At 40.7% G+C, this 23,928-nt stretch overlaps 2 protein-coding genes across 4 annotated transcripts; one reads left to right on the forward strand and one right to left on the reverse strand.

The window, feature by feature from the left end:
• The first annotated feature begins 7,103 nt into the window (after positions 1–7,103).
• LOC134092414 (E3 ubiquitin/ISG15 ligase TRIM25-like) lies at positions 7,104–14,244 on the forward strand. Of its 3 annotated transcripts, none has more exons than XM_062545271.1 (11): positions 7,104–7,206; positions 7,789–8,419; positions 8,804–8,899; positions 8,985–9,218; positions 9,379–9,544; positions 10,071–10,094; positions 10,712–10,801; positions 11,119–11,166; positions 11,681–12,207; positions 12,314–12,340; positions 13,457–14,244. In XM_062545271.1, the coding sequence occupies exons 2-9, from the start codon at positions 7,829–7,831 to the stop codon at positions 11,752–11,754; spliced, it is 1,323 nt and encodes a 440-aa protein (XP_062401255.1). In that variant the 5' UTR covers positions 7,104–7,206; positions 7,789–7,828; the 3' UTR covers positions 11,755–12,207; positions 12,314–12,340; positions 13,457–14,244. The 3 variants fall into 3 exon arrangements, with proteins under 3 accessions (XP_062401255.1, XP_062401247.1, XP_062401260.1); XM_062545263.1 differs by having other exon boundaries at positions 7,808–8,419; XM_062545276.1 differs by lacking the exon at positions 10,071–10,094 and having other exon boundaries at positions 7,808–8,419.
• Positions 14,245–18,431: 4,187 nt separating this feature from the next.
• LOC134075910 (rap guanine nucleotide exchange factor 4-like) lies at positions 18,432–20,070 on the reverse strand. The gene is made up of 7 exons (XM_062530941.1): positions 19,998–20,070; positions 19,837–19,887; positions 19,542–19,629; positions 19,362–19,426; positions 18,883–18,937; positions 18,700–18,768; positions 18,432–18,552 (listed from the first exon to the last, which is right to left on the reverse strand). Exons 1-7 carry the CDS (start codon positions 20,067–20,069, stop codon positions 18,467–18,469), a joined length of 486 nt encoding a protein of 161 aa, XP_062386925.1. The 5' UTR covers position 20,070; the 3' UTR covers positions 18,432–18,466.
• Between the last annotated feature and the right edge of the window lie 3,858 nt (positions 20,071–23,928).

Consider the following 23,928-nt stretch of genomic DNA (forward strand, 5'->3'; position numbering starts at 1 on the left):
ATGATATCTGATTCATCTCTAAACTCACATCTCATAACTTACTGTACTCCAAGGTTTCCAATTGTACTATTGGACCTTTTTGTCCTCTAAGAGCTCCTGTACTTTGACAAAGTTAATCCGGAGAGCGTCCAATGTTTTATAGGCTAAGAATTTGAACTTTTTTGACGCAAAGCATTGTAGCATCTACAGTAGGAACGCTATCGTAAATTACCTGTATAACCTGCAAACGGTACATTAGATTCTGTCATCAGTTCAACTCCTGGATATGGAAGCATATGAGTTCCAAAATTCAAATGAGAATGCATTCTGCAATATGCAATTCTAAAAGACATTACATTATGCAATTGCTAATTCATTATGCAATTTAATATTACAATTTGCAATACTTTCTTTCAAAATGCATTTTAATATACAAAGTGGCAATGCAATCATCAAATCAATTTGATGTATTTTGGTTAAAAATTTTAAAAGACATGGATTGAATTGCATTCCATTTTGCCATGGTACTTTAGTCTCAAAATTCAAATGGCAATTCATTTTGCATTTCAATTTTCAATATTCAGTTTCATCATTTAATTGTCAATTACTTTTGCAATTGAATGTTCAAAATTCAATGTAGAATTTAATTATTTTTTTATTTTTTTAATTTTTTAATTGTTTTTTGAAAAAGTTTTAAAAAAAAATATTGAAAACATTTTGAATATTTTTTGGCAAAAAGTTTTGCCCGGTTTGCAGAAATAGCGCCCCCGTTATTGCATAGCACTTTGTCACGCTCTTTGTGTCTCAAAATTCAAATGGCAATGGCAAACGCGATTCCAAAACACATTGCAATCTGTCAGTCTCTCATCACCCATGGCGGGAACTACGTCACGTCCGTGTTTATCTCTCATTGGTCAGTCTTCTCTTTAAGGCGGGTCTTGGGCAGGGCGGGTGACGGTCTCCAGGTAGAGAAGAGAACACAATGAGAAATTGGCGCTGACAGTAGCCTACTGTTGGAGGTGATGGACAAAAACAGTCGCTCAGCTACTGAGGGAGGCAGGCGTGTGTGTGTGTGCGTGCGGAGACCTTGATCCGACCGTACGCCACCCCCTCCAGGAGCGTGTATCAGGGTGAAGCGTGAAAAACAGCACACGGGTAGCCAGGGGGGGAGCTGAGGGAGCTGGCAGCCCAGGGCCCTGGAGCTCATATCTGGGTGGAGCGTTTGCTCCTCTCAGCCGGAGGACTGCTCCAGATTAACGACCATAGACAGTAAGATAGGCTACTGACAGGGCTAACACAGGGCTACTGACAGGGCAGGGCTGTTAATGACAGGGCTACATCGTTTCATTCACACTCACAGGCACTCCTGGTCTGACCACGACCGTCCAGCTGCAGCCTGCACTGTCAGACCGGTCAGACCCCCTGCACAAAGCCTTCGAGGCTTTGCCCCTGCACGGTCAGATCCGGAAACGAAGCGTATAGTCACGTCCTGAGATATCGATGGCTTTGCCCCAAACGAGGAACGTGCATCGTTCTTTTCACAAATAAACCATATTTTTAAGCAAATAAAGTTGTTTACTTAAGATTACTCAGCGTTTTATCAACGTTTGGTCCGCGAAAATATTCTCGCTGCACCGGTAGGGACTCGGTTGCGAGACTCGGTGAGACGTGATCCCATCCCACTGGATTGTTGTTTGTACTAACATCCAAAACTATAACTGAAAAACATCGACATTGACGAATGTAATACATTTGTGCTACGTTATAAAAATAAAACGTAGACACTGATTAAAAGATGCACTTGCTAATTTGTGCTTCATTCTGTGCCCGCTGCACTGTCAGGACCTGAAAGCAATTAGTCACTTGCTGAGATATCGATGGCTTTGCCCCAAACGAGGAAGTAGTTTTTCAATGATCGTTGATAAGAGTGTAGCACAAGCAAGTGCATCTTTTAATCAGTGTCTACGTTTTATTTTTATAACGTAGCACAAATGTATTACATTCGTCAATGTCGACGTTTTTCAGTTATAGTTTTGGATGTTAGTACAAACAACAATCCAGTGGGATGGGATCACGTCTCACCGAGTCTCGCAAACGAGTCCCTACCGGTGCAGCGAGAATATTTTCGCGGACCAAACGTTGATAAAACGCTGAGTAATCTTAAGTAAACAACTTTATTTGCTTAAAAATATGGTGTATTTGTGAAAAGAACGATGCACGTTCCTCGTTTGGGGCAAAGCCATCGATATCTCAGGACGTGACTATACTCTTCGTTTCCGGATCTGACCGTGCAGGGGCAAAGCCTCGAAGGCTTTGTGCAGGGGGTCTGACCGGTCTGACAGTGCAGGCTGCAGCTGGACGGTCGTGGTCAGACCAGGAGTGCCTGTGAGTGTGAATGAAACGATGTAGCCCTGTCATTAACAGCCCTGCCCTGTTAGTAGCCCTGTGTTAGCCCTGTCAGTAGCCTATCTTACTGTCTATGGTCGTTAATCTGGAGCAGTCCTCCGGCTGAGAGGAGCAAACGCTCCACCCAGATATGAGCTCCAGGGCCCTGGGCTGCCAGCTCCCTCAGCTCCCCCCCTGGCTACCCGTGTGCTGTTTTTCACGCTTCACCCTGATACACGCTCCTGGAGGGGGTGGCGTACGGTCGGATCAAGGTCTCCGCACGCACACACACACACGCCTGCCTCCCTCAGTAGCTGAGCGACTGTTTTTGTCCATCACCTCCAACAGTAGGCTACTGTCAGCGCCAATTTCTCATTTGTGTTCTCTTCTCTACCTGGAGACCGTCACCCGCCCTGCCCAAGACCCGCCTTAAAGAGAAGACTGACCAATGAGAGATAAACATGGACGTGACGTAGTTCCCGCCATGGGTGATGAGAGACTGACAGATTGCAATGTGTTTTGGAATCGCGTTTGCCATTGCCATTTGAATTTTGAGACACAAAGAGCGTGACAAAGTGCTATGCAATAACGGGGGCGCTATTTCTGCAAACCTGGCAAAACTTTTTGCCAAAAAATATTCAAAATGTTTTCAATATTTTTTTTAAAAACTTTTTCAAAAAACAATTAAAAAATTAAAAAAATAAAAAAATAATTAAATTCTACATTGAATTTTGAACATTAAATTGCAAAAGTAATTGACAATTAAATGATGAAACTGAATATTGAAAATTGAAATGCAAAATGAATTGCCATTTGAATTTTGAGACTAAAGTACCATGGCAAAATGGAATGCAATTCAATCCATGTCTTTTAAAATTTTTAACCAAAATACATCAAATTGATTTGATGATTGCATTGCCACTTTGTATATTAAAATGCATTTTGAAAGAAAGTATTGCAAATTGTAATATTAAATTGCATAATGAATTAGCAATTGCATAATGTAATGTCTTTTAGAATTGCATATTGCAGAATGCATTCTCATTTGAATTTTGGAACTCATATGCTTCCATACCTGGAGGAAGCAAAGTGGTGAAAAATCTTGAGAAAAGGCTTGCGTGCCAGGGGGTTGTGTGTCATGGTCAATGTGGCAGAATTGAGAGTCCTCTTTAGCAGGTTTACCAAGTGAATGGAACTGATTAAGGAACTTCATCCTTGAACCTTTTGGAGAGCTAGTCCTAAACAAACGTTATTGTTTTTTATAGAGGCAGTACATTTGTAATAGCCTATCTCCTTAAAGGTGCACTATGAGATCCTGCTTGATCTTAGCGAGATTTCATTTGTATCTCAAATCGTATGTTTCTCCCCTTGATCAGCTTGCTGTCTGTCCACTGAATACGATGTGAAAAAACCCGATATCAAAAGACAACACAGGGGCTGTGATCCTCAAAACAAACGTTAACAACAATAGGGGCGCAGGATGTGCACCAAAACAATAACAAACCAAAGATTCTAGAACAGAGCCAGATTGATCAGTTATTACGTCAAAAGAATGAAGCTCTGAGTTCGACGTCAGGCGCGCCACTGTGGTAAACTCAGCGCAACATTTCAGACACAGTTCAGTCATAAACCCACCTAAACAGTTGTTTTTGCCGTTGTCAGCTGTTTTTTTTTTTTTGTTTGTTTGTTTACTCGGTAATGAACTGCAAGATCTGGCCGTGTGAAAGGCACGATTTATAATTTTTTCAACTTTCCACTGAATAAGGAGGTAATAGCCTAGGCCTTTACTTAGTCAGATAGGCTAATGTAGGCCTATAAATGCGCTGGATAGATCACATCAATTCCCATTGGGAGATTCTGTTAAGCTAGCTAGCAGGCAAACTAACTTAGCTACGTTATATTATCATCTTTTTTTCTTATTTTCTATCCGTAGGCTAAGTTAACCTTTGTTTACGGCCACTGGCGCATTACCAATCACTATATAATGTATAGGCTAAGTCAAGTAACATGGTAGCCTACGACAACCACTATAAGCCTAGGCCAAAACGGGAGTCCAGAACAGGACCGAACAGGTGTTGTGAGTAATGAAGAAGCAGTGATCATAATCAAAATTGTAAAACACGCTGCATATGCTGCTTCCAGTGAAAGCTTGTCGTGCAGTCTGTGAAAGCACAAAAAAACACAAGCTTGATGCCTGTAGCGGTCGTTTGCAAGAAGCCTATGCCATAGCTTAATTTAAGACCGATCCAATTGCATCATGTTGTAGCCTATCTTTCGTTGTCGACTGACTTGAGAGAATAGGTTCATTGTAGCCCATATTCTCTTATTTCTCTCAACTGCAACATTGACAGACAGCCTAGCCTACTAACCACGACAGCCTAGCGTATCCTTGAAGTTAACTTGGTCTAACGGTAGTCTTTTTCATAATTGGCTGCTGTGCTCTGTCGCTCATAGACAGTAGGCTAAAGATGTCGCTCGCTCCCTTTCATTAGGCTCTAGGCCTAGGCTACTGTGCGCAAAGTGTCGAGGCCACATACAGTCGAGTCGGGACATAAAATAGTTTGACGAAGTTTAAGGCATGTTTAGTAGGATATGGCAGCGCTATCCATAGACTATCAGACTGTTTATTTAAGGATTTCCGATGTTGTGGAAGGAAATTCGTTGGGGTCCTCCTCGTCATATTTTAATAACAAATAAAGCTAATTTCCCTCACTAGACCTAGGCCACTGGTATTTATGGGGGATTAAAAGGGGGGAAATCGTTAAAACAGAGACGTTGATTATCCCTTACACAATACTCATTTGGACAACGTTACACAGCTAAGTTACAGCTAAGTTACGTTTAGTTTTGTTCAAGCATTACATCTGATGTTAAAGAGTGTTGTAATGCTAGTCTAACGTTCCGACAAGCACACAAATTGTCTACTTAGCTTGTTATTGCCCATCTGGAATCTCCTCTAGCTTTCCTGCCTCCATCTTCCATTCTTTCTCTTTTCGTTGTTTAAAAGAACTTGCGATATCCACGATGAGTATTTGAGTTAGTGATTTAGCGTCACATTGTGTTCTGATAACCATAATAGATAGCCGAGTAAAAGAAAACAACAAGTAGCCTACTTGCGCGCCTGCGTGCGTAATCTCTCCTGCTCAAATGAAATATGTGCGCGTGGATATACAGTAGCTCTGCATTAAGTTAATTTTGATAACGTGTTGACAAACTTCATATAGAAAATTGTAAATAGCCTGATGGCATGGCATGCGGCTAATGGGATACTGTGCATAGTTGGGAAGTTATGGTAGGCCAATTTGATGTGAATACACACGCACAAGGGTAATTTTCTTTCCTTGATGAGTAGTCTCAAGGTACGCACACTGCGTACGGCCGTACGCCTGCAGGCGCCACTGCTGGCTATAACCAGAGACACTTGCTTGAAAAAGACTTTGCTATAACTCAGCTGACAGTCAGTCCGACAGAAGGGGGAAGCATAGAACGTTGATGTCGGATTTGCAACAATTTATTCCGACTCCACAACGAACATTCTAAAATCCTGCGCCCCTTGCGTTTGTTTTGTTTTGGTGTTTATGGAACGTTAACAGAAGTGACGTCAAAAAGGATCTCATAGTGCACCTTTAATACACAATATCTCCATAAAACCCTCATTATGAGCCAACAATAGCAGGAGGAATATGGCCACAAAGCAATATCTGAGAAACATTATGCAAACTAAGAGATATGGTCAGCTGAAAACCAACAAACAGCAAATAAAGAACATAAAACACACCCTTGTTGCTTATAGTGTTATTTTATGTGTTTATTGTCCATGGTGTCCATTTGTGATATGTGTGGCTGAGGTTTGTGTGTGGATAGTGCTGTGTGTATGCTGCAGATGGTTCCAACGAAAGGAACAACATTGCAAATGGTAAAATGACTGAACATAAAAGTAAAGAAGACAGAATTACTTATTGAGGGAGTTTTACTATCATTCAAGAATGAAGGTGCGCCATGGTTTAGACCTTTTAACATACATGTAGTGTTCACATTAGGCAAATGACTGTCCCACATTAGGAAGCTACACATTTTCTCAGACAGTTTGGCACAAAGAGCACTGATGTACTGTATATATATTTTTTATGAATGTGTAATCTGCATTTTCTCTTTTGATTTGATAAGGACACCCCCTGAGGGTTTCAAAAAGGTATTGGGTGTGGATTTAATGTTGTCTTCACCTCGTAATGTTCTACAGAAGTCCGAAAAGCAAAAAAAATGTCCCACACAGCTATGGAGATGGCCTTGTCTTGGGGAGATGGGCTGCAAGCAGGGCCGAGGGTACAGTAGGGGCAGGTGGAGGTCTCATAATCAGGTGGAAGAGATGAGGACATCTAAGAAGGCTTCACACATCAGTGCGAATTTCTGTTTTTACATGCTCAACTCCCAGCACTCTCAACACACCATTTCTGTATCCGAATCTACAGCAACCAGAGATAAGAGGTAGCCTATACTGCACCTCACATGGACTAAACTAAATTATAATGTTGTGATTAGATATTGTTGTTAATGACATATTATTATATATAATATCATATTATATGTCATATTATATGACATATAATGACATATATAATGATGACTGCTCGTTCAGTTACGTCCCTGGGACCTTGTCCACACTTTTTATATGCAGTGGGTGGAGTTACAGTTAGGCTCAGAATGATTTTATGATTCTACACATTCAACTGACTGGCATAAGGAACTAGAAACCGACGAGCTAGCTGTGTTCAAATGACTCCAGGAGGGTTCACCACCTGATGCCAGCCAACTTAAACCTGTTAAGCCAGTCGTCTTGACTAGGTAAGTGTAGCATAACGAAATATTTTATTTATTCATTGTAACATGTTTCATCACAGAATAGGCCTACACGGAAATATATAAATGTAGGCTATTTAAAAGAATATATGCCTATATATATATATATATATATATATATATATATATATATATATATATATATATTTCTCCCGGAAAATTGCAGTAAATTGCACGACCGTCCAACTTAATTCGTCTCGTCTTATTATAAAATGTTTTCCCATTTGGCATAAACTCTGGTAACGCCTAGAATCTGAGGCAGTAGCCTAGGTCACGCGCACTTTACTGCGCAGCTCTCGCAAACATCGAATGTTCTGATGGTTGGCTAAATATAGCGATAGCGATTGATGATTTCACACCCCAGTGTCTGTATTTAAGTTATGTGTTGTTGATACACAATATGCTACTTTGAGTTCTCGAAACTTAAACTGACAAATGTTCAAATGTTGGAATTATAGGCATTAGGGGCCTAGCCTATATTAAAGTTGTTATGCTGTAGCCTAATTGTTTTGACGGGATTAGGCTTTTTTATTATTATTATTATTTTTTTTTTTATCTCTACATCAGTTTCGGTTTCTCACCTCAGCCTTCAAAACAGTGCGCAGAAATGGCGACGGATACTGCATCACTGGCCGGCCTAGAGGAAGAACTCACTTGCAGTATCTGCATGACTACGTTTGAAAACCCAGTTTCTCTCCCTTGTGGTCATAACTTCTGTCAAGGCTGTTTGGATGTGGCATGGAAAGAAAATGCCCCCCTGGCATGTCCTCAGTGCAGGCACAATTACTCTAGCAAACCCGAGCTGAAGAAAAACACTGTCCTAAGCGCTATTGTTGCGGCCATTACAATGAAGTCATCTTCATCGGAGTCAGACCATTGCAAAGATGTACCAGTCAAGCAGGAACCAGATGTTATCCAATGTGATACCTGCAGGGAGGTAAAAGCATTTAAAACCTGCCTTACATGCATGGCCTCGTTCTGTGAGGAACATCTGAAGCCGCACGAGGAAAATCCTGTTTTCCGCGCGCACCAACTGACCGACCCTTCAGGAGACCTGCAGGAGCGCATTTGCCAGGACCATCACAAGATCAAAGAGTTCTTCTGCAAGCAACATGAGTGCAGTATCTGCAGCACCTGTCTGCAGGCGCATCGAGGTTGCGACTACACCACCCCACAGGAAAGACGAGAACAGAAAGAGGTCTGTCAATTATTAATGTTTAGGAGACAGTAAACGCAAAGTCAATAGGCTACATCAGCTCTTAACTCTAAAGACCTTGGATTTTCACGTGGCTGCCATACAAACAATGTTACATATTAGGCTACATTAAATTTAGGTTAGACATTCAAATATAGGCTATAGCCTATAGGCAAATAAATATAATCAAATATAGGCAAATAAAGGCTATAGCCCTACACAGTAGCCTACCAGAAAAATGAGTAACAAGCAAATTGGTAACTGTGCACTTAAAGCAAATTAGTAACATGTTCACATATTGCAAAGCTTGTGGGTTACACAATGAATAATACATTGAATATTATGTAAGGAATACCAATGTGAAGGTTGTGTTTCTCTGTTCATTAGTCTGAGATAAGTGGTATGTTGAGTTTGCTTGAGAGGAAGATCAACAAGAACAACATTGTTATCGCCCAAATGGGGCAGCAGGAGTTGGAACTACAGGTAAGTGTGCGCTGATCACATTGTATGTGTTCAAAGGTATAAGAAAAGCATCTACCTGCCAGAAAATTGTGAAATTGTTTTGTAGGATGATGCGGTTTCTCGTAAGAAGATGGTGAGCACAAAATATCAGCTCATAAGGGATCTGATCGACAGGGATGAGCAAGATGCTTTGAAAGCTGTGGATAAGGAATTGGAGAGTGGTCAGACCAAGCTCCAGTCTCTAAGGAAGACATTTGGTCAGAATGTGGAGAGGATGAGCCAAACCAAAGTGAAGCTCAACGACCTTCTGTCAAGAGCGGATTCGTTGTCCTTCCTGCAGGTATACGGTGTGGTATCAAATCAGAAGGGGAGAAATGATACACATTATTGATCAGGAAACACTAGAATATAATCATGAAAATGTGCATTGTGTACATACTGAAGGACTGATATGTAAAGTTCTAGAAATGCTCTTTCACGGCATCTCATCTTTGTTTCAGGCTTCAGTCCAACTTCCCTTCAACACCAAATTTGACCCTTACTGCCCCCGTATGAACACAGACTCTGAAGCTGTGACAGCCTATCAATCCTCTGCTGTTGCTGTGAAGCAGCTACTGGACAAAATTCTGAGTGTACCAGCAGAAAACCGCATCTCACTTCTTGCAGGTATGTGTTTCTGTATATGTCCGCAGCCATCTTTCAAAATATGTTTGCACATGACAGCGCCATTCTTTTCTCTATGAAACTAATATCAGACAGAAGATAGGTGTAATGTAACTTCCTCCCACAACAAATACATATGTGTTTGAGCATACAATTGATGTCAATTGACAAGGTCAAATTCAAAGTCAACTTTATTTGTATAGCACAGTAGCCTATTATACACAATGGTCATTCAAAGTGTTTTAAAATATTATAACTAGTATTTAATCGGATGTCATTTAAAACCTTGACCAGCGCAGTTTCAGTACTGTGATGTTGACGAAAACCTGACTGATGGTTCACGAATAGTGAATTCATATTTGTGTAGTTAAAACAGTATTTGTGTAGTTAGTGTAGTTAGGTTTAAAAACGACCTTTTCAAGAACAGCTGCAGGTTTCTCTTTTTCAGTAAAGGTTGATTACAGCAGTATGTAATGTATGTAATGTATTTGCCATGCCTTTCAAATAATTCTAATGTTCAATTTTGCAGATTTTGAGATGGTTCTTGTCAAAGGTGATATTCCCTCATACTTCACTTGTTGTTTTTGATTAGCAAAACAACCAGACATTTTACAGTGCTGGACTCATCAAATCACCCAGTGGATTAAATCAGTAGGCTTAAAGAGCACATAGAATGGATGAATTGTATATTGCACTGTGTTCTGTGATGTTAAAATAGTATATTCAACTTTGATTTAAAAAAATAAAATAAACTCAATTGCAATTAAACTAATTAATTAATTAAAACCATATAGGCTAGGTATTGAAATGGTCTGTTTGACTAAATGGCGCCCTCTTTGGCAGCCCCAATTGAACTTCAATGGCTTTGCGATGTCTGACATCACAAGCAGGCTCTTTTCTAATTTGCCCATTTTTTTTGTGTCTATTTCTAAGTTCAAGATTTTCATATGAAGGAGGGCACAACTATGACTCATGTTCATCATAGCTCTTTGTTTATGCACAACCTCTTATAATTCATGAAAATCAAGAAAAAAATATTTATATTTATCTATGTCACCTTTAAGCATTGCAGCATAACATTTACATTGGCATATTTGAATCTGCAAGTTATTGACAAATGTACTTATGGGCCTACATTTGTCTTAATTGGCTACTTGTTCTTCTCCTCAGGAACCTCCTCGGGTTCTTCTCAGGCGGTGCATGGCAACCCAGGTGCTCCCTTTAGACCAGGTGGACAGAGGATGAATCCGACACATCCAAGTACGTCAACAGAACAGAGAGTCACCGTAGCCTACAAATTCATACACAATGCATGGGGCCTAAGAATATGGATTTGTATGAAGTATTGTAAACCTGGTGCACCATCATCACATGAAGCAAAAAGACAAGAAGCAATAAACAGGAAAACAAAGCATGTAGAATAAGCAATGCAATGCAACTTGCCATAGTTAGCTTCAAGCACCAGGATGTCCTTATATTGGCAAAGATAATAATGATATATTTTGGCATCACATTGCCAGGTTTGTCTTCACGTTAATCACTGTCTGACTCTTACTGTCTGTTTCTGACTGTTTCAGACAAGAAGCCAGACCACATGAGGGGGCAAAATGACCAAAGGGGAGAAAGTAAGACCTCGGCATCTTTTACACCATTCTGTCTTATTCCGTAGCCTACTTAAAGAGGACATAGAATGGATGAACTGAGTACTGTACTGTGTTCTCTGATGTTAGAATAGTATATATTCAACTTTGATTTATAAAAAGAAGCTCAATTACAATTAACAAGCCCAATTAAAACCTTATAGTTAGACTGGGTATTGAAATGGTCCTTTTGACTAAATGGGGCCCTCTTTGGCAACCCCAATTGAACTCCAATGGCTTTGCGATATTTGACATCACAAGTAGCCTAGGCTTTGTTCTAATTCGCCCATTTTTTTAGTGGCTTTTACTAAGTTCAAGTTTTTCATACGAAGGAGGGCACAGCCATGCCTCATGCTGATAGCTCTTTGGTTATGCACAACCTCTCCTAATTCATCAAAACCAACACAAAAATGGTTTCCATTCTATGTCTCCTTGTCTGCTTTGCATAATTATGCTACCTTGCAGCATTTTTAAATGGCTTTCTATTTGGACATTTCAGAATCAAACTGGCAACATGATAAAGGTACTGTATGTCTGGAAATGTGTGTTGTGAGCTGTTGGATTTGGCTATGAAATTACAATTTGGCAATGAAATGACAATAAACAGAATTGAAACAGTTGAAACAACATGTTTTCTGGAAGCACAAAATGTCATTCTCACCTGTAACATAATGAAATTAGTTTGCTCTGTGGCCTCTGTGTATAGTCAAACATACTCGAGGCTGTGTTTATTTGCCTTTCGGGTGGAGGACATTCATATGCTTTAGCAGCCATGATCTCTAGCCCTCATCATGATAAGACTAAACCTAGTGTGACCTTACCATATGAGTCCAATCATTCATCGTCAATGAAGAAGTCAACAGTAAGTCAAAAAGAAAAATGTGGAATGTTATGTTGGAGATTATGAAGTTTCTGTCTTCTCGCTAATACAGTAGGTTTTATTACAATATCCAAAGTCTGAATATTCCTTTTTTACTACTTCAGACAAGAAGCCAGATCCAAACAAATGGCAAAAGAAGGCAGAAAGTAAGACCTCGTCATCTTGCATGTTTTGATTATTAATTGTTTCGCATTGTATGCCTCTAACTCATTTCTTAAATGCATCCTTCTTAAATGGCTTATATTTCTGCAGAATCAGAGCACCACCATCGTGACAGAGGTACAGTAGGTCTGGAAATCTTTTCCCTGAGGTGTTTGGTAACAAAATAGCATTTACATTAGATCACATTTAGTCTTTTTGCGAAAGGCTTTTATCCCAAGCCTGAATGGACATGTCGGCCATACCAGTCATCCACCAGTCAGCAGCATTGAAAGCAGGCTGGACACACCGAAAGTGATTTCCATTAGCAGCCTAATTGACCCTTCCAGAGCCACGCCCTAAAACCGCCACAGGCCAATCGTGGCTTAGCAACCCGTAACTAGGCAAGCAAGGCCTGGCAAGCTTTCGAGTTTTTGCCATGTTAACCTATGGAGACTGCATAGCCTGTGGGCCATTAAGGGCATTTATTTGGATGTGTGGTGCCCCCAAACACGTGAAATCACGGTGAAATAACATGTTGAACTATAAAGACATGATATAGTTTGAAATACGTATTTTTCTAACTTTAAATTTTGCATATTGCGTGATATTTCCATAACCGCGAGATACGTTTCACGATGGCGGCAAAAAGTTCTTAACAGACATTCAACGAGACGTATGTATAACCCGTCAGCAATTCTGTCTAAAATAATACCTAGTTGAAGTACCAATCATGTTATGTTGTCAAATATTGACGTTATGGAAGTATAGCTTAAAACGTTATGCTAGTTTTGTCCCCCGCCCGTTTCATTTGTACTAGCCTGGAGGAACCATCGAAAACAACGCGTACCTTCGACTTTTGCTTAAATAACTCATGAACGGTTTTGTTCAGAGCTGAAAATGCAACTGTAGTTGACAGAGGACAGATGTAGCTCGCTAGTGACCAAATATGAGCTTTCAGTGTGGTGCGATGTCTTTGTAAATTACATTTGTTTAAAAAATCCCGTGTCTCCTCCATTGTAATAGACAGGCAAGGTGCGAAAGTTTGACAGGCGTAGCAACAGTAACTATGGAGGGCGGGACTTCTGGAAGGGTCAATTGGTTTGCCTGGCCTAATCACACATAATCAAGACTCCAACTATTTGTCTTCCAGGTGGCATTTTGTAACCACAGCAGGGCATGATAAGATAGCTTTGTGGCTCAGGCTGACCCATGATGCTGATATGTCTGATATGTCTTTCCTGTTACTGCCCCTAGATCATGGAGAGGCGGCACCCAAACAGCCGCCTACCACACCCTCTGGATATTCTCGGCCAGCTAATACTCCATCTCAGCGTGGAAAATGACCAGCTAAGCCAGTGGTCCCTAGTAGGGCCAGCTCACTATACCTGGCTCTAAGAGAGAGCCAGAGACTCGGAGTATGTCAGTAACCATAAATACAGCAGCTGCAGTTTACCTAAAGCCTACCTTACACTGACAGACTTTAACAAGATTCTTGAAAGTTTACCAAAAGCCTACCTTACCAACATCGCCTGATGTTGGTAACCAATCTCAGAACATCCAAGAAGTTTCCGTTGCCTTCTTGCGTCTACATTTGACGCCAAAGGATTTACACTGATGTCAATGGCAGCCCTTAGCGTTGCATATGAAAGCGCGGGGGCACCTCATGCGTCCTCGTTTGACGAGTTGGGTGAGCTATGCGCATTTGATAGACATCCGTGGCGCCCAATGAACGGATCTGGGCATTTTTTTGCCAGACCACGTCTCATTTGAGAACTAATGGTAACTAATGCCCCTCATTCAAGCTTTACTCAAAAGACTACAATCCGTCAAGAATCTTTCCCAAATCTTGTCAAAGTCTGTCAGTGTAAGGTAGGCTTTAGCTGAATATTAATCATTACATTTAATCATATGCTGTTGCAATCTAAGACCATCGTTAACTGTGTTTATATTGGCATCATGCCATATCAATATAAAATGTAGTTCAACATGGAAATAGCTTTAATGAAATAATACTAATAAAAACATTAAAAACATAAAAACAATGGTATATTTTATTCAAACTGTGCGACCTCTGAACTCTGTGTCTTTGCATACACAGCTCAAGTTGTTAACAAGCAATATCCTACAAATAAACTGCTCACAAAAAGAAAGGAAACTTGACTTTGGCCCATTATATCTCCCCTTTAGTAATACCAACCAGTTAAGTGTTTCATATCATTTTTAACGCTGATTTGTCACCTTTACAATGAGGTATAGCTTGTAAGCATAGGGCAATCATGGAATGAGCAACACAAGCAAGCGTGTAAGTAGTGCCAACGAAAAATGTGCCAAAATGGCCTGTTATGCTGTTGGAATTCACCTTTGTTACTTCAAGCATTGACGATTGCACTCTCCCACAGAAATGAGGAAAACAAAACATGTTAGGCATACATTTGTTCATTTTATACTCAGTGTCAGGGTCCTCAGTAGCGTGTAGAGGATCCATATGCAGCCACAACAGCTTGGCACCTTCTTCTCATGAAGGTCCCAACCTGGCTACATTCTGCTGTGGGATGGCATTCCATTCCTCGATAAGGATCTGTTGTAAGTCAGCCAACCTGGTTTTGTTGGTGACTCTGGCACGTACAGCACGCCCAAGCTGATCCCACAAGTGTTCACGGCAGGCCATTCGATCCTTTCCACTCCCAAATTCTGGAGGTACTCTCTGATGATCCCAGCTCTATGGGGGTGAGTGTTGTTATCCTGGAGGATGGCAATTGGTCCCATATTCTGGAGATATGGAATTGCCACTGGCTCCAGAATCTCATCCCGGTATCTAACTGCATGATGATTGCCTTCAATGATAACAAGGTCTGTCTTTCCAGTTAGGGAGATGTCACACCACAGCAGAATGTAGCCAGGTTTGTGACCTGCATGAGAAGAAGGTGCCAAGCTGTTGTGGCTGCATATGGATCCTCTACACGCTACTGAGGACCCTGACACTGAGTATAAAATGAACAAATGTATGCCTAACATGTTTTGTTTTCCTCATTTCTGTGGGAGAGTGCAATTGTCAATGCTTGAAGTAACAAAGGTGAAGTCCAACAGCATAACAGGCCATTTTGGCACATTTTTCGTTGGCACTACTTACACGTTTGCTTGTGTTGCTCATTCCATGATTGCCCTATGCTTACAAGCTATACCTCATTGTACAGTAAGGGTGACAAATCAACGATAAAAATTATATGAAACACTTTACTGGTTGGTATTACTAAAGGGGAGATATAATGGGCCAAAGTCAAGTTTCCTTACTTTTTGTGAGTGGTTTAAATTGAAGTCATTATAATTTTCACTCACATGGTGAGAACTGTGTGAAGCCTCTTCGTATGAACATTGAACGAGTGAAAAATAGAAAAAAATATCCCAGAAAGTCCCAGAAATATGACTTGAATAAAAGTTAGGCCTATTAACAATCAATTGCAGCAATTAACTGGAACCAATCACAAACGGGCTTCAACCAATCAGATCTTTGGTCTGATTGGTTGAAGGACTATCCAAATGTGTACAAAGTCATTTGTACAATGCCCGTTGATCATGCCTCTTGTGCAGTAGAAATACAGCGCAGACTCCCCAAGCTAATGTTCGATTTTGAAAGATTGAGCTTAGTCTGGTGATAGCCAGGCTAGTGCACTTATTCAGGAGGAATGGAAATTATTATATTAACCATATAATTAAATGGTATTTTTTTAATCACACAAGAGAATGATTTTCTGAACAATCATATAAACAGGCCCCACAGCCCCTACTACTTAAACTGTTGCGTTTATTTGATTTCATGTTTGTCTTGTTTTGAGGTCATTGAATTAGAGTGCATGCACATCTACAAATAAGATATAACAGCACACAGTTTTATAAACTCCCAGAGAGTGTTTAATTATAGGCTACAGTGTTTTGACCAGAGGTCTATGTAAGACCTCTTACACATGGCCATATCACACAAGACCTGCTAAACATCTGCCAGAAACTGTCCAGTTACCTGAGCCAGTTTGAAAGCAGTTGGAAAGAATATAAAGTTGTAAGACTTTGAACAATAAAAGCAAAACATCCATATCAAACATGTAATTCCTCTTCACAAATATGATAGGGGTGGATCTTTACTTGATCAAACATGTTTTCCTCTTCATAAATGATAATTTGCTGTGGATTTGTACCATATCAAACATGTTTTCCTATATGATACTAGTGCAGAGCCCGTAGATGAGGCATTTTTTGTTCGTATAACTGCACTGCACACACTCGTGCCATTAGGATGACACCCACCAAATTTGAGCGCAGTCGGATGAGTGGTTCGAGAGTTATGCGTGGAACAGACAGACAGAGTGACACACATCATCATCATCATCATCATCATTTTTATTTGTCAGACTCAAGGTCCATAGAAGAACACACAAACAGCCCTACAGTACATAAAAAAAATAAAAAAAAACCCAACAACTTCCCCCACACATTTTCATAAAAGACATTCATACCAGTACCTCCACATTGGTGACTGGTAACGAATTGTGCTATATCTGGGATTGGTCAGCAATATAGCAATGTAATTCTGTGACATATTTAGGCGACAGATAAATGTATACATTAGGTTCCTCAACAATGCTCTGAAGGTTCTGACACCTGCATTACAAAACAGGCCACTAGCACTACAGCTCCTAGGCTTCTTCAGTAATATCCTAAGGCAGTCATTATAAGCAACCTGTAGCCTCTGTAGACTGGCCTTTTTAAACTTTGCCCATAGGGCTGCAGTGTATAGTGGAGTACAGTATGCTTTAAAAAGCTGAATTTTTACTTTGTCAGAGCACATTTGGAATTTCCTTTTCAAAATATTAGCTTGGGCATAAAGCATGCGACACTGTCTATATATGTCATCATCATCAGACATCTGATCTGTGATGTAGTGACCCAGGTATTTTGTTTTCTTACAGACTCCCAACACTTGTCCTGACAGATAGAAATCTGGAAAACACAGCTCTTTGTCCCCTTTAGTTCTACATAACACAACATCACTTTTTTTGCATTGTATCATATTTCATCCCATAGTCAGAACAAATGTTCAGTAATTGCTGAAAACCAGCACTGCTGGGAGAGAGAATGGCCAAGTCATCAGCATACATGAGATGATTTACAAGAGTGTTCCCAATCAGACAACCAGTTTGGCATTCATTTAGTTGCTGAGATAGTTCATCCATGTACAAGTTAAAAAGAGCAGGTGAGAGTAGCCCCCCTGACGCACTCCATTACTTACACCAAAGGGAGTAGAGTCACTGTTACCCCACTTAACACACATTCTCTGTTTAGAGTACCAATAGGTCAGGATTCTTATAATACTTTCAGGTGCACCCCTTTGCTTCATTTTTTTAAAAGCTTAAAATTATTAACTCTATCAAATGCTTTAGAGGCATCAATAAAACCAATTAGAACAGAGGAATTCTGCCTCATATATGTATGTGTTGCCTCCTTCACAGCATAAATACACAACTCTGTACCAAGCTTTGCTTTGAAACCAAACTAATTTTGGCTGGTGGTCAGATATTGATTAAGGCAATCAAGTAAAATCTTCTCCAGGATTTTTGACACTACACTGGCTAAGGCTATTGGCCTATAGTTATCCACACTACCAATCTTACCTGCCTTGTCTTTGATGACTGGCACTAAAGTGACAGCCAACATAGAACTAGGCAGCAGTCCATGTGCCATAAGGCCAGTAAAACATATGGCAAGCAGCGCTGCAGCCTTAGGGGTGGCAAACTTGACGTGTTCTGCTGTGATGTGATCAGAGCCACTCGCTTTATTGTCAGCTAGCTGTTTTATTGCATGATGTACTTCACTGAAAGTAATTAGCGTATCCTTATTGGTAATATTGCTCACTTCATATGGATCACTCTTAACACAGTTGAATAAGGCAGAGTAGTGTTTCTTCCACAGCTCAGCTATATTATCACTCCCAGAAACTCCTTCTAGGACATCAGGATGACACAGACAGATGTTTCTTGCATTTATATAGATGATGTGTTTTTTTTACCATGTCAATCATGAGGTCTTTGCAGGAAAGCCATGATGCGTATCTATCAGAGTTAGAGTAATTACACATGGTTTGACCTAGTCACCTGACTTGGCCTTTGTGATACGTAAAGCCAAGACACTGACCACACTGAGTCCAGTCTGACTTTTTCTGTTGATCAATACATTTTTATTTTGATGTATTAAACTTTATCTTTATAATAGCCCTCACGGCTCAATGGCCCTGGAGAGCTGGGTCAGCTTCCGCTGGTCACTGATTACGTGCAGTTTTCTGCTGTTGAACTGCTCAGGACCTGGATGGAAGACAGTAAGATTTCGGGTTAAAGAAGGAAATGGGTGAGAATGTGGTTACCTTGTAGATGGTGAAGATGTGATGATTGTAAAGTGTCCAGCAAGTAAATATCAGATGTCCTGCAAGTCAACAGTACATGTGTACTTACATGAGGGCTTCTGTATATTGAGAAGGCCAGTGCCTTTCTTTGAACGGCCAGTTTCTGGTGAAATGGGTACTGTAAAGGGAAGGGTGGCAACATATTTGTTTGTTTGCATGTTTTCATCATAAACCCCTGAAGAGTGTTTGCCTCACAAATCATTGATAATAGGAAAGATATGGTTATGCTTACAGTAGGGCTGATTCCGGCAGTCTTTCACAACCTTTAAGGTTTTGGCAAATAATTTCTGTAATATTACAAAAAAAGAATAATCAAACAGTAGAAAGAATGATGGAAAACAATTTTACATTTTTATTTTACTTTTATTCTATTCAAAGGCACCCATAAGTTTAACCTTAACATAACATTTCCAGAATCATTTTGATGGCATATAAACTCATAACATGACAAACGGCACTTCTGCCATTGTCTGAGCGGTCTTCTGTAGATTACCAACCTCCTAACTTTTTAGTTTTGGGTGATTATGGGTAATATTGCATTCCCTCAATATTATATCAGAGATTTGTTCATACTTGATTGCAAAAAATGCATCTCAAGTTTGTTTATTTTTGTGCTTCTCAAACCAAAGGGGGACCCCGAGGGCAAATCTTCTTAAGGGTGCCTTTACAAAAACACAGGTTTAAAAAAAAAAAAAAAAAAAAAGAACTCACCATTTTCTCAAAGTTGACAAGATTGTCTTGTCTTGTTTTGTTCCCTTCATTTATGAATGTTAGGTCTGTTATTAACAGAAGATAAGAAGGTATGAAAGATTCAGACCTATAGTCAATATGACAAACAGAAAGTGGCTGTATGTAATAGAGTGCAATATAGTTAAGCTGTGTCAATATTACCTTTTAAAATGAGGGGCAGGTACGGGATATATGGCGGGTCCAGTTTAGCCACCACTTTCCTCAATGCGTCATGGTTTCTGAATGGATCCTGCGTTCAAGTACAAAATGTAGTAGGCTATGTTGCATTTATACTTGTAGGCAAAATCAGAAACAAACTTCATCTAAATCTTTTGCTCAATACACAGTAGAATTGACATATTAGTTCAGAATAAAAAATCTAGTCAAGTATATAGCACCTGATCGCTAAACAATCCCTCAGTATAATATACTTGTAAAGATATTTGACTGAACTCACCAGTATGAGCTCATATTTCCTGAACTGCTTCAGCTGTAGTTTTGGCACTTTCTGTGAGGCATTTGAGAGAAAATTCTCAAGATGTGTTCATAACTGAAACCTATTTTGTGCGAGTCATTTAATAAATCTATAGATCAGAGAGAATTCAACTTAAACCATACCTTCCAGGTGTTGTGCAGTCTGGACACTGCACTGTTTGTCAGGCCATACATTACAGCCATGAATGAGTTCATATTTTTTTCATGATATAGGCTGAAAAGAGGAGAAAACAAGGATCATGCATCTACTACCACGTAAGCTAAACACACATGTGGAACCATCTCACAAAGCAAGCTGTGAATGACAAGTGCCCATGTTAGAATTTTCATTATGGATCTCTAAAATAAACTGTGATCGAAGGAAACGGTTCCTTCTCCATAATAGTGTCTGCACGGTCAAACTCACATGGAGGCCATATGGATGAACTTCCTCATCAGCTGAGCTCGCTTGGAGAGCTCTGCACACAGACAGAGTTCTGTGGCCACCCAGTACACCACCACATTGAAGCGGCGTATGAAGCGCTCCAAGTTAGCTGTTGGACTGTTGGGGAATAGTTTTGACCCCAACACGTAATAGAGTAGCTCCGTCTAGTTGGATGGACGTGGTAGAAAGGGAAGGACAAGAGAATGGAGTTGGTAGATAGTGTAAACGGACCAATAAAAGAGTCGACATTCTAAATACGTAATGGTTGCTAAACAGTTTAGTGACTATATGATGTGCTCTTTGGGTTACCAAGGGATAAGTAAAGTATAGATGGTGACATGAAAAACAAAGTCAACCTCGTATAGTTCACAGACAGAGCTCTTGCCCTCCCTCCCCTCCCCTCTCCAGTTCCCCTATGGTTCTCCCCTCTAGTTCCCCTATGGTTCTCCCCTCGAGATCCCCTATGGTTCTCCCCTCCCTATAGTTCCCCTAAGGTTCTCACCTCATGCATGGCATTAAAGAGCTCCCAGTCATAGCTGGTGAGCTGGACTGCCAAGGCCTTGGCGCTCATGTTCTCCACTGCGTTTGTGTTTGCCTTTGGGCCGAGCTGTACCTGCAGGGGCGTCTGTGAAGATCACACACACACTTTAGCTCTCTGAATACAATACACTTGCAGGACTAGCACCATTACTGTTATTTTCTTTTGTATAAATCTCAACATTGCCAGGGCTCCCTCAAACTCAGATTTCAGACCTCACTGATTTCTATGGTCCATAGATTCCAACAGTGTGTCTGTATAAATGAGTGTAGATTCAGAGGGCACTCACCAGCTCAGCAGCCTGGCTGGCAGAGCAGAGGAACAGCCTCTCATTGATGCTCAGAAAGGAGACGGCCCTGGCATCCATCTTGAGCAGCTCCCTCACTGGAGTGGGTTACAATACAGGCATTTCAAAACGAACAAACTAACAAACCTCTTCAATAAACTGTTTGGTTATTTGTTCCTAGCTCCAGATCAGGTGGAATAGAAACAACACAACTCCTCTTCAACAAAGTGTTTGAGTGTTGGTCTCACCTCCAGTGGACTGCACCCTCACTAGCAAGCTGTCTCCTGCTGGGGCTTTCACGGCTGCCATGACGTCCTCGACAGAGGCGTGGAGGGGCATCGTCACAGACACAAAGCTGTGGTCCTGACTGTAGACATTCACCAGCACTGCAAAGAAGAGTCTCTAAGGTGATGGTCTGATCCGTTTAATTTATTTACTTTTTAATCATGTAATGGGAGCAACATAACTTTATACACAGAGGAACTGCAATCAGTAGGTTCAGTGGTCAGGAATAAAAAAAAACGCAACACACCTTTGTCCTTTATCCTGATTGGCTGGGTTGTTTGGTTTATGTTCCAAACCAGAGGCCGATTAAACACACGTCTCTGAGAGATATCATGAATCAATGATCGTTATAGGGCAGATGTCATTAATGATCTACTTCACCATAGAGTGAAATGAAGTGAAATGTACTTTATGTAAGAAGACTAAAAGGTAGTTTAATACATTTTAGAATATTGTGAGTTTTTCACTTACCCTATTTGAGGGCTGATTCTTCATCCATTGTCCATTGTTCATCCTGGAAAAAGCATTGAAGATATGATTATATCTATATTATCACTATTGCACATCTTTCAGGGGCTAAAGGAAGTGATATGCACATCGAGGATGTGTATCGTTGATTGTCGAGGTACATGACATCCCTGCATGGCACGCTGATATTGCAGTTATTGTCATGCGCCATATGCATGGGACACAGACAGAGGAGCCAACAACTTCCTTAAGGTTTCCAACTGTGTGTGTGTGTGTGTGTGTGTGTGTGTGTGTGTGTGTCTGTGTGTGTATTACTCACAAAATGGGTCTTCTTGCCCTGATGTAATCTCTCAGCATGCGGAGATGTGCATAGCCCTTCACCTGTCTTGACAGCTTCTGTTTTAAGAGAGCGCAAAAGCAAATGTTGCAAATAGCAAATAAAGGCATACATGTTCAGAAGTGATTTAATGAAATTTAGCTTAATAACCTGCACTTTTGGGCAAATTGTTAATGATCATTGAGGAGAAAGAAAAAAAACTTTTCTCACACGACACACCTACTCAGCCCTCACCACACAGACCCACTGGGTCAAACAAACATCATTACCTCGAAGAAGAGAACCACTGCAGGGATATCCAGCAGGAGAAGGCCATACAGTGTCACCCACTGGACGACCAGCGTCACTACTCTCTCTTTGACTTGCACCAGCCCAGTGTCCACTGATTGCTCAGAATTGATAGTGAAATGATCGTTAAGGAAGTGTGACCTCTGACTTAACCAACACTGCCCTTGCTTTCCTCTCAGAAACAAAGAAAACCTAAACCTATAGGGACATTTTTATAGTATAGCAGTTTCTGTCTAAACTATTTCTGTTACTAAAAACAATCGTCAGTGGCAGTTGTTTGTTTTGGAAGGATATCAGTTCAGCAGGGCGGAGCACAACTCTTCAGATGTCATGAATACATGATATGTGAGCAGGAAACTGCACACAAATGGATCTGCAGAACAATACAGCAAAACAATGATCATAATCACTCTATAAACACTCTACGAACTAAATGTTTTAGCACATAAAAAATCAGAGAAGTTTCAGACATCTATGTAACTGGTATGGGGTTTCACACCAGCTGCCTTCACACAGGAAGTGACTTACCCATCTGGTCATCTGGAGTGTCCAGGGTCATTGAGAAGAGCAGGAACTGGAGAATTTTCTCAGGTGTTCCCGACTTTACCAAGAACCTGATAAAGACAACAGGTTTCATGCAAGGCACAGACAGAGATGGGGCCATAGAACACGTGGCTTGGATTAAAGTGATGAGGCTATTTTTGGTCAGTGAATTGAGCAATTCATCAGATCAGTAGTTATTTCCCTCACACCAGAGCTTTTGTTTGATTTCCATTGTTTGTACAGTGATTCGTCATAGCTAGGTTATAGCCCAGTCAGAGTACTCACTTATTATTGCTGCAGGATGCAGGTTCTGGTGCACCTGGAGCAAACATCAGGTCGGAGCTCCTCTTTAGGATGAGTGCTGGCACACCCTTCTCCTCAACGTGCACCATGTTTGCATTCACATCCTTCAATACATGCACATAAGGTACATTCACAACTCAACCAAAACAAATGTACATGAACAAACACACACATGCACTGTAATTCAAGCATGTAGTCATGCAGGGCCATTCCCTTTAGGACTCTTACCTTGAGGATACTCATAAAATCCCTATTTCCTACTCGGAGGAAATTGCGGACGCGCTCTTGCCTGATCACTTGAGGCCTGAAAGGGACCAGCAGGTCCTGTCCCTCATGCAGGGTAGTCATCACACCCTACGGAGGAAAAACATGCTCATGATGCACCCCTTACTTCAAGTCTCTCACACTTTGTTGTTTTAGTCTCCAACAAACATTTTCATCTTTTTCCGCTATGCCAACAACCAGTGGACCCCTCTGTTGGTGGGTAGTGGATTTAGGCCTACCTTGCGGTTGGAGATGATATTACGAAGGCCCTTCCAGATGACATAATTGGAGGTCCCATTGACACCCTGACTGATCACT

This window comes from Sardina pilchardus, chromosome 1 (assembly GCF_963854185.1).
Source record: "Sardina pilchardus chromosome 1, fSarPil1.1, whole genome shotgun sequence".
In the NCBI taxonomy this organism is placed as follows: domain Eukaryota; kingdom Metazoa; phylum Chordata; class Actinopteri; order Clupeiformes; family Clupeidae; genus Sardina; species Sardina pilchardus.